Source organism: Coregonus clupeaformis, chromosome 17, assembly GCF_020615455.1.
Source record: "Coregonus clupeaformis isolate EN_2021a chromosome 17, ASM2061545v1, whole genome shotgun sequence".
Classification (NCBI taxonomy): domain Eukaryota; kingdom Metazoa; phylum Chordata; class Actinopteri; order Salmoniformes; family Salmonidae; genus Coregonus; species Coregonus clupeaformis.
In genome coordinates this window covers 6,957,587-6,972,291 of record NC_059208.1, presented here as the reverse complement: position 1 = coordinate 6,972,291, position 14,705 = coordinate 6,957,587, and the positions used below count along the sequence as shown (strand labels likewise).

At 41.8% G+C, this 14,705-nt stretch overlaps 2 protein-coding genes across 2 annotated transcripts; one reads left to right on the top strand and one right to left on the bottom strand.

The window, feature by feature from the left end:
- Nucleotides 1-3,248: 3,248 nt before the first annotated feature.
- LOC121586529 (nuclear migration protein nudC-like) lies at nt 3,249-10,306 on the bottom strand. The gene is made up of 9 exons (XM_041903280.2): nt 10,112-10,306; nt 9,700-9,777; nt 9,191-9,409; nt 8,971-9,060; nt 8,693-8,800; nt 8,166-8,360; nt 7,991-8,074; nt 6,115-6,233; nt 3,249-3,775 (listed from the first exon to the last, which is right to left on the bottom strand). The coding sequence occupies exons 1-9, from the start codon at nt 10,181-10,183 to the stop codon at nt 3,724-3,726; spliced, it is 1,017 nt and encodes a 338-aa protein (XP_041759214.1). The 5' UTR covers nt 10,184-10,306; the 3' UTR covers nt 3,249-3,723.
- A 2,853-nt stretch (nt 10,307-13,159) lies between these two features.
- On the top strand, nt 13,160-14,575 carry LOC121585602 (nuclear receptor subfamily 0 group B member 2). The gene is made up of 2 exons (XM_041901926.2): nt 13,160-13,956; nt 14,212-14,575. Exons 1-2 carry the CDS (start codon nt 13,338-13,340, stop codon nt 14,463-14,465), a joined length of 873 nt encoding a protein of 290 aa, XP_041757860.1. The 5' UTR covers nt 13,160-13,337; the 3' UTR covers nt 14,466-14,575.
- The last annotated feature ends 130 nt before the right edge of the window (nt 14,576-14,705 follow it).

Here is a 14,705-nt window from a genome sequence, read left to right as displayed (position 1 = left end):
AGCATTTAAAAATCATGGAGACCAGTTAGTAAGGATTGCAAATAAGTACATTTGCCAAATTAGAATCAAACTGTTAAATGTACAAGCATTTGTCTGTTTTATTATGAGAAGTAGGACTAGTTTGCAGAGCACCTTGACCTGAGAAAGTCAGGTCTGTCTATTGATGAAAGAGTGGCTAGAGTTCATGAGGTGAAACTTGGTATCTTTAGTGCTTCTGAGGAGGTTAGCATAACTGAGCTGTACACAGAGAAGCTGTTCAAATCCTGACTGAAGGCTCACTGTGACTGGCCACTCTGTCATCTGACCTGGACGGAGAGAAGGCTAGTGTCCACTACCAGCTGAGCTACAGAGACCATTGTGGAGAGCGTTCAAACGGTTTCCCAGAGAGAGAGAAGGAAAGATACTTTCAAGGAAAACTAGATATAATGGTCATCCGCATTATAAGGCATGGTGTTCAAACCCAGCAAAGTTGACTGTATAGTGAATCCCAGCTGTGGCAATGCACATGAAGGAAAGAGACCCCCCCTCAAACACACACCTCACCACACTGTCTACTCCACCCCACCATCCCCTTCCCCTAACCCTCATCCCACACTTTGAACTTCTGAAGTGAGCAGGGGAGAAATGCAGTGAGAGCAGAATTCATCTATGCGGAGAGAACGATGTGTAACCTCTCCAGTTAATCCCATCAACCCTAATGCATGGACACATCCTGGGACACATGCAAACACCGATCAAACATGTCCTCTCTCGCTCACACCTGGTAGGATACCCCAGGATCCCCATATACCCCACTTGGTGGGCAAATACCCCTGACTCTCCTATGATAGACCTCAGTCCTGTAAACCTGTGAACAACCTTAGTATTACCCACAGATATAATGCATGACACGTCTGGATCACAGCATTACATGTGTTTAGGAGTGTTTGTTCACACAGATGCTTTAGGTGGTTGAATGTGCCAGATTCTAATTTCAGCCCAACAGTAGCCCCATCACTTAATTAACAGGAGTAGGTGGTTTGATTGTTTTCCCTCACTATCGGATGTCACATGTCAACATGAGGTGAAACAGTCTGTTATTATATCATCCAGGGTGGTTATAACTCCAGCTATAACACCAGTTATAACCTCTATAAGGACCCATGATGCTCTCTCTCTATCTTTCCGTTTCCGAAGGGTCTTGGCTGGAAGGCTGGTTGTTCTTCCTCCAGTCTGAGAAGGGGAGGGCAGCCGGCAGCGGACCCCCAGACCCCCTCAGTGAGCTGGGCTATTTTACCCACGGCCCCATGCAGACCCTGACAATAGAACCAGGCTGGAATCATCGTCTGACCTATTGTTGCAGGGGGAGCCAGAGAAGCTGGAGGCTGGGGTCTGGTTGAGATCCAAAGCCCATTTTCACAAAGTGTCTCAGAGTAGGAGTGCTGATCTAGGATCAGGTCCCCCCTGTCCATATATGTCTTACTCATTATGATCTAAAAGGTAAAACAGATCCTAGATCTGCAATCCTACTCTGAGAGGCTTCGCCACCGCCCCAGCAGGCCTCCTTATTAATGCGCTGTGTCCTCCAAACCTCATTTATAGGTCATATGTATATTTTATAGTTATATTTATGTGACCTCATTTATAGGTTACCAGCTACTCTTAATGATTCTATATTCCTTTACAATGCCATCAATTTTGGTGTGATCTACTAACTACATTTTCTAAATAACTAATTTCATTCAAAAATATATATAATATTTTACTTGTTTATCAAATTAATTGAAAATTCTGCAAATACTGTAGTTTTATTTTATTTTCATTCCCTGCGGACAATTAACAATAAAGTCTTATTTCTTTTAATTTACCTGATCAAATGAATGGTAGAAAACGGTACAAAAAATGACTGCTGATTTTAGAAGTAAAATACCGCTCCCTTGTGGCGAGATTGTATAAACACCAGGAGACAATATTACATAAAGAATTGTACCTAATATATATTATATCTCAAATAATTTTAAAAGTATGACTTTTAATCATATTCATGCATTTAGTATACACGTGAAATTTATTTGAATAATCTCTTCAGTTGAGGGTTCTAAATCTAAAATACCATGATGACCTTGCCTAGTAACTCAGTAATATTCACTCAACCATTCCCAACCTACAACTACAAATATTGATGTCATCCACTCTATACACTCAAGTTGTCTGCCTGCTCCTTACTCTACTCTAAATACCTGATTCTATATCAGATCATATTTAAAGTGATTCATACAAACACTACACAATAGCAACACATGGTCCCTCACCACAAACAAGTTTAATTTCAAACACATTGAATATGTCAGTCAGCCAGCAGCTATTGGGCCTGAGGCTTGGATGTCCTTCAAAATATATATGACTACCGGTTAACCTGGCCTTCAACTACATTTTATGATTGTAAACTTTCAATTCATAGGTAATAAAAACAATACCAGAACAAATAAAAAAATTGACATTTACCACCTTCCCCTCTCACGTCTCTGAAAGCTCTCGTTACATTTCACAATTAACTACACTGAACAAAACTATAAAGGCAACATGCAACAATTAACGATTTTACTGAGTTACTGTTCATATAAGGAAATCAGTCAATTGAAATAAATTCATTAGGCCCTTATCTATGGATTTCACATGACTGGGCAGGGGCGCAGCCATGGGTGGGCCTGGGAGGGCATAGGCCCACCAACTGGAGAGCCAGTAACAGCCAACCAGAATGAGTTTTTCCCCACAAAAGGGGTTTATTACAGACAGAAATACTTCATAAGGTGTCCGGGTGGCTGGTCTCAGACAATCCCGCAGGTGAAGAAGCCGGATGTGGAGGTCCTGGTCTGGCATGGTTACACGTGGTCTGCAGTTGTGAGGCCAGTTGGACGTACTGCCAAATTCTCTAACACGATGTTGCGAGGCGGCTTATGGTAGAGAAATGAACATTCAACTCTCTGGTGGACATTCCTGTGGTCAGCATGCCAATTGCACGCTCCCTCAAAACGTGAGGCATTGTGTTGTGTGACAAAACTGTACATTTCAGGGTGGCCTTTTATTGTCCCCAGCACAAGGTTCACCTGTGTAATGATCATGCTGTTTAATCAACTTCTTGATATGCCACACCTGTCAGGTGGATGGATTATCTTGGCAAAGGAGAAACGCTCACTAACAGGGATGTAAACACATTTGTGCACAACATTTGAGAGAAATAAGCTTTTTGTGCATATGGAAAATTTCTGGGATCTTTTATTTCAGCTCATGAAACATGGGACCAACACTTTACATGTTGCCTTTATATTTTGGTTCAGTATAAATGCCTAATCTGCATGGTAGTTAATCTCACATGGTGTTTCAGTAGTTATTTTTCTCTTGCATTAAAGTCCTGATGATGCCATTATATATATATATATAAAAAAAGGCTCCAAACATTTCTTTAAACATTCAGAACACTGTAACACATGGAACAGAGATGGGAGTTATTACAGTCATCACATTTCTGTTACAGGAATGAGACTAACAAGAAGCCAGCACCTCAGGACTACAGAAAAGGGTGATGAGAGACAGAAAGAGAAGAGAAAGATGTGGGGGGGATTCAATTCAACTGTAACATCGGCGCCGGAGGTTGGGTTTGGTAAGGACTCAGTCGTTGTTTTCCTGGGCAGAGTAAGAGCACAGAAGGGTATGGAGGGTTGTTTGGGGAACGACAGCGACGTCTCAGCTGAATTTGGCTTTAGAGAAGTCCATCTCTGGGTGCTGCGACATGAACCTGGAACACAATGACGGGGGGGGTCACATCATGGAGTCTGAACAGTGAAAGAGCAGCCTGGTCCCAGGCTACAAGGATTTGGCAATGACAACAACCATAGGAGTTCGCAAGACTAGCTGTTCTGCCTCATTCAAGGTTTCTATACACTTTCATATGCGCCATTCTATTTAACTGCATCTAGCTTGAGGACAGTATACTAGCCATGTGTAAATCAGATTACACCTGATAAACTCATCCCAGCTTTGAGCCCAGTAAGGGGACAGGAACAGCGGAGGAAGCAAAGCTGGTAGCAGCACAGTGACGCCGGTTAGAGATGCACCGATGTGGAACTTTGGGGTGATACCGATAGCCAATATTTTCTTAGCAATATTGACCTATATCTTTGTTTTCTTACCTCCACATCAGGAAAATGTAGATATAATATTTTTTGCCTATTATCGTCCAATACCTACAAAGTAACCATATCAGACTAACATCCATTTATAAAGGATTTATACTGCTACTGTTATTTTACTGCTGCTCTTTAATTATTTGTTATTTTTATTTATCTATTTTTTACTTAATACTTATTTTTTCTTAAAACTGCATTGTTGGTTAAGGACTTGTAAATAAGCATTTCACTGTGAGGTACCTGTTGTATTTGGCGCATGTGACATAAAATTTGATTTGGATTTCTTCTATTGTGTCACACAGTAATGAACATACAGTAAGTCTAACACTAGTAAGTGTACCAGATCTTATGAATAGGACACTCATAAACAAGAGAGGAAATGTGAGGCGAGGCAGAATGACACACATAAAACCAGCCACAGGTGAGCAACCACAGCTAACCTATCATTGGCCTCGCCTCGTCATGACCAGGACAGGAAGTAGAAGGGGTTAAAAACCCCTGAACTCTGAGAAGAGAGTGCATCTCCGACGGCTCCTTCCCTAGATCAGGGTTTCTAGTAAGCAACAGGTGAACAAGGGTAACCTAACGCTGGCCTTGCTTGTGGTAGAAACTAGAAGGGGTTAATAACCTCCACAGTCAAGAGACTGTCCTCTACATCCATCTCCGACGGCTACAGCTCCTTCCCTCTATCCCGTACACACCCTTTATCTCAGTGTAATGGTCCTTCTACCTGTACTAGTCCAGCGAGTCATACAGAGATCACAAAACATTGCAGAAATATTTGCCAACCATCACTAACGCACCTCAAATTGTCACATCGCGGAGGAAATAAGGACATTGTCATTGTCTTGTCATCTTTAGAATATGGAGCATATTCACAAGACTATGTAGCATGTTAACTTCATATAACTTTGTTCTTCAATAAAAAACAGGGCACATGAACTGTGCAATCCACCTGCTCATATAACAAAAGTTAAACAGCTGGAGACATTATTTTCCCACAAACACCTTGGGACTGACTGAACAATAAAGGCCGAGGTCAGTGTGGGTCCCTGACTTTGAATAGGATAACTTATGCACTACTCATAAAAAATGAGTGCAATGGGAGACATGTTCCCTCCCCAGACACCTTGGTTATTATGATGGTAGAGGAGCAACAAGCGAGGTCAGCTCTGGTCCCTGACTCCGTAGGGAAGCTGGTACAGACGTCTCATTTTGCGTTTATGGCTGCAATGATTATGTGACCTGACCTTGACAGGAGGAGACAGAGGAGGCAGTCTGCTTTCAAATTCACATTTTACCTCCATTCTATGGCTCTGTTAAACTATACAGTAGCTCCTGAAACATGTTAGACAATAAAAAGCAAAGCTTCAAGTGGGTGCCTAGTGGTTAGAGCGTTGGCCCATTAACCGAAAGGTTGCTAGTTCAAATCCCCGAGCCGACTAGGTGAAAAATGTGTCAATCTGTCATTGAGCAAGGCACTTAACCCTAATTGCTCCAGGGTCGCCGTCAATAACTGCTGATCCCTGGCTGTGACTGCATTCTCCGAGGGTGTCTCAGGGGGAGTGGGATTTGCAAAAAAACTCCTTTCCATTTCACATCACACACTTGTACAGGTTACACACCTGTGCATAAGGAAAAATATGCACCCGTAATTGACCTTTGACCTGCGAGAAAGTTAACAGCAAAGCGAACATTTCCTGTCCGTAGGTATAATATTAACTACTCAATTCTATGTCAGTAGTTAAGTCCCAAGGATGATTGAGATGGGTCAAACTTTTCACTGTATATGTGAAGACAAAATTAAGTGGATATATTGAAGCAACATCTCAAGATATCAGTCAGGAAGTTAAAGCTTGGTCGCAAATGGGTCTTCCAAATGATACTTAAACGTTATCATGATGGACATGCTATATGATGGTGCTATAACCAAAGTGCTGAAAGCTACTTTTTGAGGATGTCTTGTTTCTTTTGCTCTTCGGAGGTGGGTAGACCCATGGACTTCTGTCTCTGGTCGTACATCATCTTCTCCACCATACCACGGGTCTCCCCATCCAGATCGGACAGCTGAGACAGCAGGAAAACAGATAGAGGGAGGGAGATAGAGATCGAAGAGGAGAGAGAGATTGAGGGTGAGAGAGATGGACGGTGAGGGAAAGAGTTTTAATGAGCGGGAGATACAGTTGAAGTCGGAAGTTTACATACACCATAGCTAAATACATTTAAACTCAGTTTTTCACAATTCCTGTTTTAGGTCAGTTAGGATCACCACTTTATTTCAAGAACATGAAATGTCAGAATAATAGTAGAGAGAATGATTTATTTCAGCTTTTATTCTTTCATCACATTCCCAGTGGGTCAGAGGTTTACATACACTCAATTCGTATTTGGAAGCATTGCCTTTAAATTGATTAACTTGGGTCAAATGTTTCAGGTAGCCTTCCACAAGCTTCCCACAATAAGTTGGGTGAATTCTGGCCCATTCCTCCTGACAGAGCTGGTGTAACCGAGTCAGGTTTGTAGGCCTCCTTGCTCGGACATGCTTTTTCAGTTCTGCCCACAAATGTTCTATAGGATTGAGGTCAGGGCTTTGTGATGGCCACTCCAATACCTTGACTTTGTTGTCCTTAAGCCATTTTGCCACAACTTTGGAAGTATGCTTGGGGTCATTGTCCATTTAGAAGACCCATTTGCGACCAAGCTTTAACTTCCTGACTGATATCTTGAGATGTTGCTTCAATATATCCACTTAATTTTCCTTCTATTTTGTGAAGTGCACCAGTCCCTCCTGCAGCAAAGCACCCCCACAGCATGATGCTGTCACCCCCGTGCTTCACGGTTGGGATGGTGTTCTTCGGCTTGCAAGCATCCCCTTTTTTCCTCCAAACATAACGATGGTCATTATGGCCAAACAGATCTATTTTTGTTTCATCAGACCAGAGCACATTTCTCCAAAAAGTACGATCTTTGTCCCCATGTGCAGTTGCAAACCGTAGTATGGCTTTTTTATGGCGGTTTTGGAGCAGTGGCTTCTTCCTTGCTGAGCAGCCTTTCAGGTTATGTTGATATAGGACTCGTTTTACTGTGGATATAGATACTTTTGTACCTGTTTCCTCCAGCATCTTCACAAGGTCCTTTGCTGTTGTTCTGGGATTGATTTGCACTTTTCACACCAAAGTACGTTCATCTCTAGGAGACAGAACGCGTCTCCTTACTGAGCGGTATGACGGCTGCGTGGTCCCATGGTGTTTATACTTGCGTAGTATTTTTTGTAAAGATGAATGTGGTACCTTCAGGCGTTTGGAAATTGCTCCCAAGGATGAACCAGACTTGTGGAGGTCTACAAAAAATGTTCTGAGGTCGGCTGATTTCTTTTGATTGTCCCATGACATCAAGCAAAGAGGCACTGAGTTTGAAGGTAGGCCTTGAAATACATCCACAGGTACACCTCCAATTGACTCAAATTATGTCAATTAGCCTATCAGAAGCTTCTAAAGCCATTAGTGTATGTAAACTTCTGACCCACTGGAATTGTGATACAGTGAATTATAAGTGAAATAATCTGTCTGTAAACAATTGTTGGAAAAATTACTTGTATCATGCACAAAGTAGATGTCCTAACCGACTTGCCAAAACTATAGTTTGTTAACAAAACATTTATGGAGTGGTTGAAAAACAAGTTTTAATGACTCCGACCTAACTGTATGTAAACTTCCGACTTCCAACTGTAAATTACCCTTTTACTTTTAAATAGAGGAGACTAATCACATGTTCTCTCTTGCAATATACAGTGAGCCTTGCATCAGTAGCTTGGCATTGGTTACCTTAGAGTTCTCAGGACAGATCTTCTTCGTGTTGAGTTCAGGATCCGTGGTCACTATCTTATTCCACCACTCCATCTTGTTGATCTGAAACAGACACAAGGCATGACTTAGTGCCTTAAATGGTTTCAGCGTGAAATATTTTAAATCTCAAATAAAAGCATTCTTTCCCAAGTACCTTCTCCAGGTGAACAGTGACCACCTTGCCATCCTCAATGAGCCAGGAGCTCTCCTCCACCTTAACGTCGTTGTAGAGCTGTCCCTCGATCACAGGAGGACGGCCCTTCAGACCCACCTTCAGCACACGACGCTGGATGTCCACCACTACATCCTTCCCTTTCATACGGAACTTCACATCAAAAGGCACCACCAGCTGGGGGGACGGAATAGAGGGCAACATCCAGTTAGAATGAAGGCACCACTAGCTAGGAGGCGAGGATAAAGAGGAACGAACAGAATGCCTGATTACCTTGTCTGCCCAGATTACATCTTGCCTAATACTAAAGCAATCCCTAGCGACTGAGGACAAAAAGATAATCAACATCCGCTCTGAAATAGTTGGAGCTGCCCATGCATAACGAGAGCACAAAATACCTCTCTATAGTTAAAGCAACAATCATGCTACAGTTAGACAACTTTAATATCCATGTACTAGGGAACATAGCTACACGGTAATCACTTAAGGCAAAAAGGAAATAAACTCACATCCACTTCAGACAGGGACTGTGTCCAGCGATAGTTGGCCAGGTCAGCTCCGTTGCCAGCGTTAGGTTTAATCTTGTCCTTGTCCTCCTCTTCTCCGTCGGAATCAGTCTGGCAGAAATTAAGAAGAGTGTGATTAATTAGCTTCAACATACATAAAATACCCTTGTGCATCAGTTTTTTACCCAGGTGGGATGCCCCGCCTATACGATAGCAGGGGAAACAGTGGTGTACCTCTACAGCTCATTTATCTACTGAGGCATCCCAACAGAATCTCTTACCCCCTTGTCTCCCTTCTCTTTCCCTTCTTTCTCAGCTGGAGTTACAGCATTTGTGTTTGTGGCCTCTTTCTTCTCCTCTTGTTTCTTTTGCTGAAACCAAGACAAGACAAAGACATTAAAGTAGTGCACATACGCTTCATCAAGACAAAGACAAACTGTTAAATCTAGTCTGTATAGCACATCAATCAATAATTCATAAATGACAATCAGTTTTTCTTACCTGGTCAATTTCAGTCTGAAGCATCTCTGCCTCTTCGTCTGTCAGTTCTTTGATTTTTGGCTCATCGTCTGCGTTCTTACTCTTCTTTTTCTCCTCTTCCTCAGCTAGCTTGGCAGCTCTCTCTGCCTTCTCTCTCTTCTCCTTCTCATGTCTCTTCTCCTTCTCTCTGTGGGCCTTCAGGGCAAGACCACTGTGGTGGGCAAACGACTCCTTCACCAGCTGGGGACAGAGGGGTCGTCACTAGGTAACACAGCCACAAAGTAATAAACCTAATCCTAACCTAAACCATACTTCTAACCTTATGCATAACCCTAACCTTAAATTAAGACCATTGATGCTTTCATAATTTTTTACGATATAGCCAATTTTTACTTTGTGATTGTGCTATCTAGTGGAAACCGGACAGAGTGGAAAAGAATGGGGAGATTAGACTGATTAACTACTTTAGCAGTTCTGTATCTCTTGACGTATGCATATTTGTTCTGTTAGGTAGCCAATTATGGACTCACCTTCTCTGGTGCACCTGCCTCTCCACCCGTGAAGAAGTCTGTTTTACGCCGGAGGAAGCTGAAAAACGTGTTTACTAACTGTTGGGAGAATAGATATTACAATAGAGATGATACATAGCCAACCTGACCCTTTTACAAGCCTATTTGCTATGGCTTACTAACGCGTTACCACACCAGCATGCCTAAACACAACTAACTAGCTAAACTATGGTTAACGATTACGCTACTGGTGTGATATTTAATATATGCAACTAACATTAATTACAGGTTTGTGGTGCCATATTCATGCATGATGCACACGCTGGACACTTTCCCATCCCCCGTCATATAGCTAACGTAAATTAGCCGGCTACCAGTTGTCGTATGATGAATTTGCTAGCTAATGTTAGCATGCTATCAAGCTGTAGTTTACCTCTTGTACACCTCCTTCATGCTGTTGTGCCATAACAAGCAACATCCCGTCATACTTTTCATCATCACCCATTTTCTGTCCTAACGTATAAACTTGATAAAAAATATAATTTGAAATGCAGGCTAGCAGCAACAGGGAGCTAAAAGGGAGCAATGTGAAGTCACGTTGCTGTGCTACTTCCTGGAAACAAGCACCGCATTGTTTCTAAGCGAATGAAAACTTTGATGCATGATGAGGCCAACCTTTTGATTGGCAAACCAAACAGCCAATTAGATGGTGTTAGATGAACGGCTATGGCACGTTCAAGTTTTGACGGTGCAGAACGGAGTTCAGCGGGGAACCGAATATTCTAGATGAGAAATTAGTGTTTGACTGATGGTAACAAAAAAAATCATTATGCCATTATTATCGTATATTCATGTATTTTCACTATTATTGTTATTTTCTTAGGTTAATCTGTTATTACATTTTACTCATTTAGCAGACGCCCTTATCCAGAGCAATTTACAGTAGTGAGTGCATACATTTTCATACTTTTTTTTATACTGGCCCCCCGTGGGAATCGAACCCACAACCCTGGCGTAGCAAGCGCCATGATCTACCAACTGAGCTACAGAGGGGCCATAAATAAATTAGCATTTGAATTAATTAAAATGTATTTATGTACAGACATTTTCACATGCAAACACGATTTATATGCTCAAGGATTACATTCCCTGATTGTGAAATTCTTTGTTGTAGCTATTATATCTAATATCCCCACCTCTAAATTGGCAATGAACCTTGTTTGTCTTCAGAAATCCTATTGAAAATGTTACATTTAATAGTTGGATAATATCGTTCTAATTCTAATCCTTCATTTATTGACAATGATAGTGATTTACCAGCAGATATCTCTGATGGATAGGTGTCAATGACCAACAGCTCAATGTTCCATTCTTTGACCCAGATAACATGCTATATCTGTGGCGCCACTACTGAACTATTCAAATAAACTGAAATAAGGGTCACAGTGACATCACAGTGTTATGTTGAGTGATATTTTTTTAAACATTTTAGTCATTTAGCAGATGCTCTTATCCAGAGTGCATACGTGTTTATTTTATTTTATTGTTTTTAAAAATATGATATGCAACATGGGTGGAAAGATTAATGTTTTCGAGGTTACATAGCCTATTTGCAAAAACACATGTAAGGCCAAAAAGAAAGTAGGCTATTGATAATGAGAAAAAAATGATATCTACACTACCAGTCAAAAGTTTTAGAACACCTACTCTTTCAAGGGTTTTTCTTTATTTTTATTATTTTCTATATTGTAGAATAATAGTGAAGACATCAAAACTATGAAATAACACATGGAATCATGTAGTAACCAAAAAAAGTGTTAAACAAATCTAAATATATTTTATATTTGAGATTCTTCAAATAGCCACCCTTTGCCTTGATGACAGCTTTGCACACTCTTGGCATTCTCTCAACCAGCTTCATGAGGTAGTCAATTGGAATGCATTTCAATTAACAGGTGTGCCTTCTTAAAAGTGAATTTGTGGAATGTATTTCTTTATTAATGCGTTTGAGCCAATCAGTTGTGTTATGACAAGGTAGGCGGGGTATCCAGAAGATGTAAAATAACAAATCCATATTATGGCAAGAGCAGCTCAAATAAGCAAAGAGAAACGACAGTCCATCATTACTTTAAGACATGAAGGTCAGTCAATACGGAACATTTCAAGAACTTTGAACGTTTCTTCAAGTGCAGTCGCAAAAACCATCAAGCGCTATGATGAAACTGGCTCTCATGAGGACCGCCACAGGAATGGAAGACCCAGAGTTACCTCTGCTTCCTGTCTGTGATTTATTTAGGATTCAAGGCACACTTAACCAGCATGGCTACCACAGCATTCTGCAGCGATACGCCATCCCATCTGGTTTGGGCTTAGTGGGACTATCATTTGTTTTTCAATAGGACAATGACCCAACACACCTCCAGGCTGTGTAAGGGCTATTTTACCAAGAAGGAGAGTGATGGAGTTCTGCATCAGATGACCTGGCCTCCACAATACCCTGACCTCAACCAAATTGAGATGGTTTGGGATGAGTCGGACCGCATGGTGAAGGAAAATCAGCCAACAAGTGCTCAGCATATGTGGGAACTCCTCCAAGACTGTTGGAAAAGCATTCCAGGTGAAGCTGGTTGAGAGAATGCCAAGAGTGTGCAAAGCTGTCATCAAGGCAAAGGGTGGCTATTTGAAGAATCTCAAATATAAAATATATTTTGATTTGTTTAACACTTTTTTGGTTACTACATGATTCCATGTGTTATTTCATAGTTGTGATGTCTTCACTATTCTACAATGTAGAAAATAGTAAAAATAAAGAAAAACCCTTGAATGAGTAGGTGTTCTAAAGTAGGTGTTCTAAAACTTTTGACCGGTAGGGTATGTGATTAGGCTACTTACATTTACATTTTAGTCATTTAGCAGACGCTCTTATCCAGAGCGACTTACAGTTAGTGAGTGCATACATTTTCATACTGGCCCCCCGTGGGAAACGAACCCACAACCCTGGCGTTGCAAGCACCATGCTCTACCAACTGAGCTACAGCTTGTGTCATAATGGTCTTCAAATTATATTCCTCTTTGTCAATACCAAACGCTGCTATCCTATGATCCTGAGTTTTCATCTACCCCTTAACTAGCAAGAAATAGAAGACTGAACCAAGGCTGTGTGTTTGGGGCGGCAGTCTGTATGGGAGCATTGACCCCGTCCTTGGTAGCCAGGTAAACATGATAAATGATAAATGTCATTGACCCCGTAGCGCAGCCGGCTTCCTCACGTCTCTCCCTCCCTGCAGGCCTAATGTCACAGTTGTATTGAATACGCCCTATCACCTTGCTCCACGTGAAGAGAACCTAACGCAGAGAGCAGAGCAGTCCAGGGTCACTCTGTTGTTCTCAAGTGTGTGTGTGGTCTGAGGGGGAGGGGTCAAAGCTCACTTGTCACACACAGATCAGAGGAGCGTGTCCTGTCTACCTATAAATAGGACTTGGGCTACTGGAGTTGTCAGACAGTCAGAGCTGCTGATTACACTACTTGACAATATTTTAAAGAGAGAATGTGGCTATTCTCACCTCTTTATCATAGCTCTGTAAATTCTCTGCACTGGGGACATCTTATAATCTATTGATTGATTGATACTTTATTGATCCTCAAAGGGAAATGTTCCATGATGTTTCCTCTTGAAGAGATGAAGACCACCTGTCGCTGTTCAGGTAACCGGGAGCAACAACAGCAGCCTCACACCATCCTGTACAACATCCTGAGCCGGGCGGACAGTAACTACAGCAACAATGACAGCCTGATCAACAACAATCACGTGAACCAGTACGACTACAACAAGATGATGCCTCACAACTGTCACTGCAAGCGGCGATGGCCGGTGTGTCTGAAGAACCCAGAGGGAACCTGTCAGGTGGCGTCTGATGTTCTGGTCAAAACCATCTGCTTCATGAAGAGTTTACCCTCCTTCAGTCAGCTTCCAGTGGAGGATCAGCTATCTCTGCTGAGGGACTCTTGGGTGCCCCTGTTCTCTCTGGGCCTGGCCCAGGAACGGACTGTGTTCGAGGTGAAGGATGTTCCACAGGCTAGCATGCTGAGGAGGATCCTCCTCAACGGTCAGGGGCCACAGAGTGAGGAAGAGCAGGAGGAGGAAGATGAGGGGAAGAGGTCGCTGCCCACCCTGGCTGGGGTGCATAAACTCAGATCCTGTCTGAACAGACTGTGGACTCTGGATCTCAGCCCAAAGGAATATGCCTATCTGAAGGGTGCTATGCTGTTCAATCCAGGTAAAGATCTTCTTCTTCTAATTCTTCTCAGCATGCTATGATGTAATGTGGAACTCCAAATCTACCTGAACTGACATTGTATTAATTTAATTCAATTTAAATATTTGAAGCAATCAATGGCATAATCAATGATTATTTAATAATCTAACATGACAAATGATGGCAAATAGCTTCACTCTTCTGTCACAGTGTTGAACTGCTGATGGTTGAATACAATTCAATTGACATTCCATTTCCCTAACTTCCTCTTAACAGATGTCCCAGGACTGAGCACCACCGTATTAATCAACAGTCTCCAACAGGAGGCCCAAAGAGCTCTACAGGAGGTTGTCCTGACCCTTCACCCAGGAGACTCGGGTCGATTCAGCCGCATCCTACTATCGACCTCTGACCTACAGGCTGTCAGCCAATTACTCATCACAGAACTGTTCTTCAGACCTGTTATTGGTCAGGCGGATCTGTTTGACTTGTTAAGTGAGATGCTGTTTATTAGACAAGAGTACAGCTGAAATTGTGTGTGTATGGTGTATGTGTGTGAATTATATTTTAGGGTATTTTCTACTATGACAAATATGAATGTGAAGATTGCAACTAGGCAATAAAAGTTGTATGAACTAAATGTTTCTGTTTTTCTCTCTTCTATCCACACATTTAATCATTCTTCTATCATTTGTTTTTGGCATACATCTGACAATTGATCAGTGCTGTGATAAAAATAAATGAATGAAGTGAGAGCTACGGTATTTGTT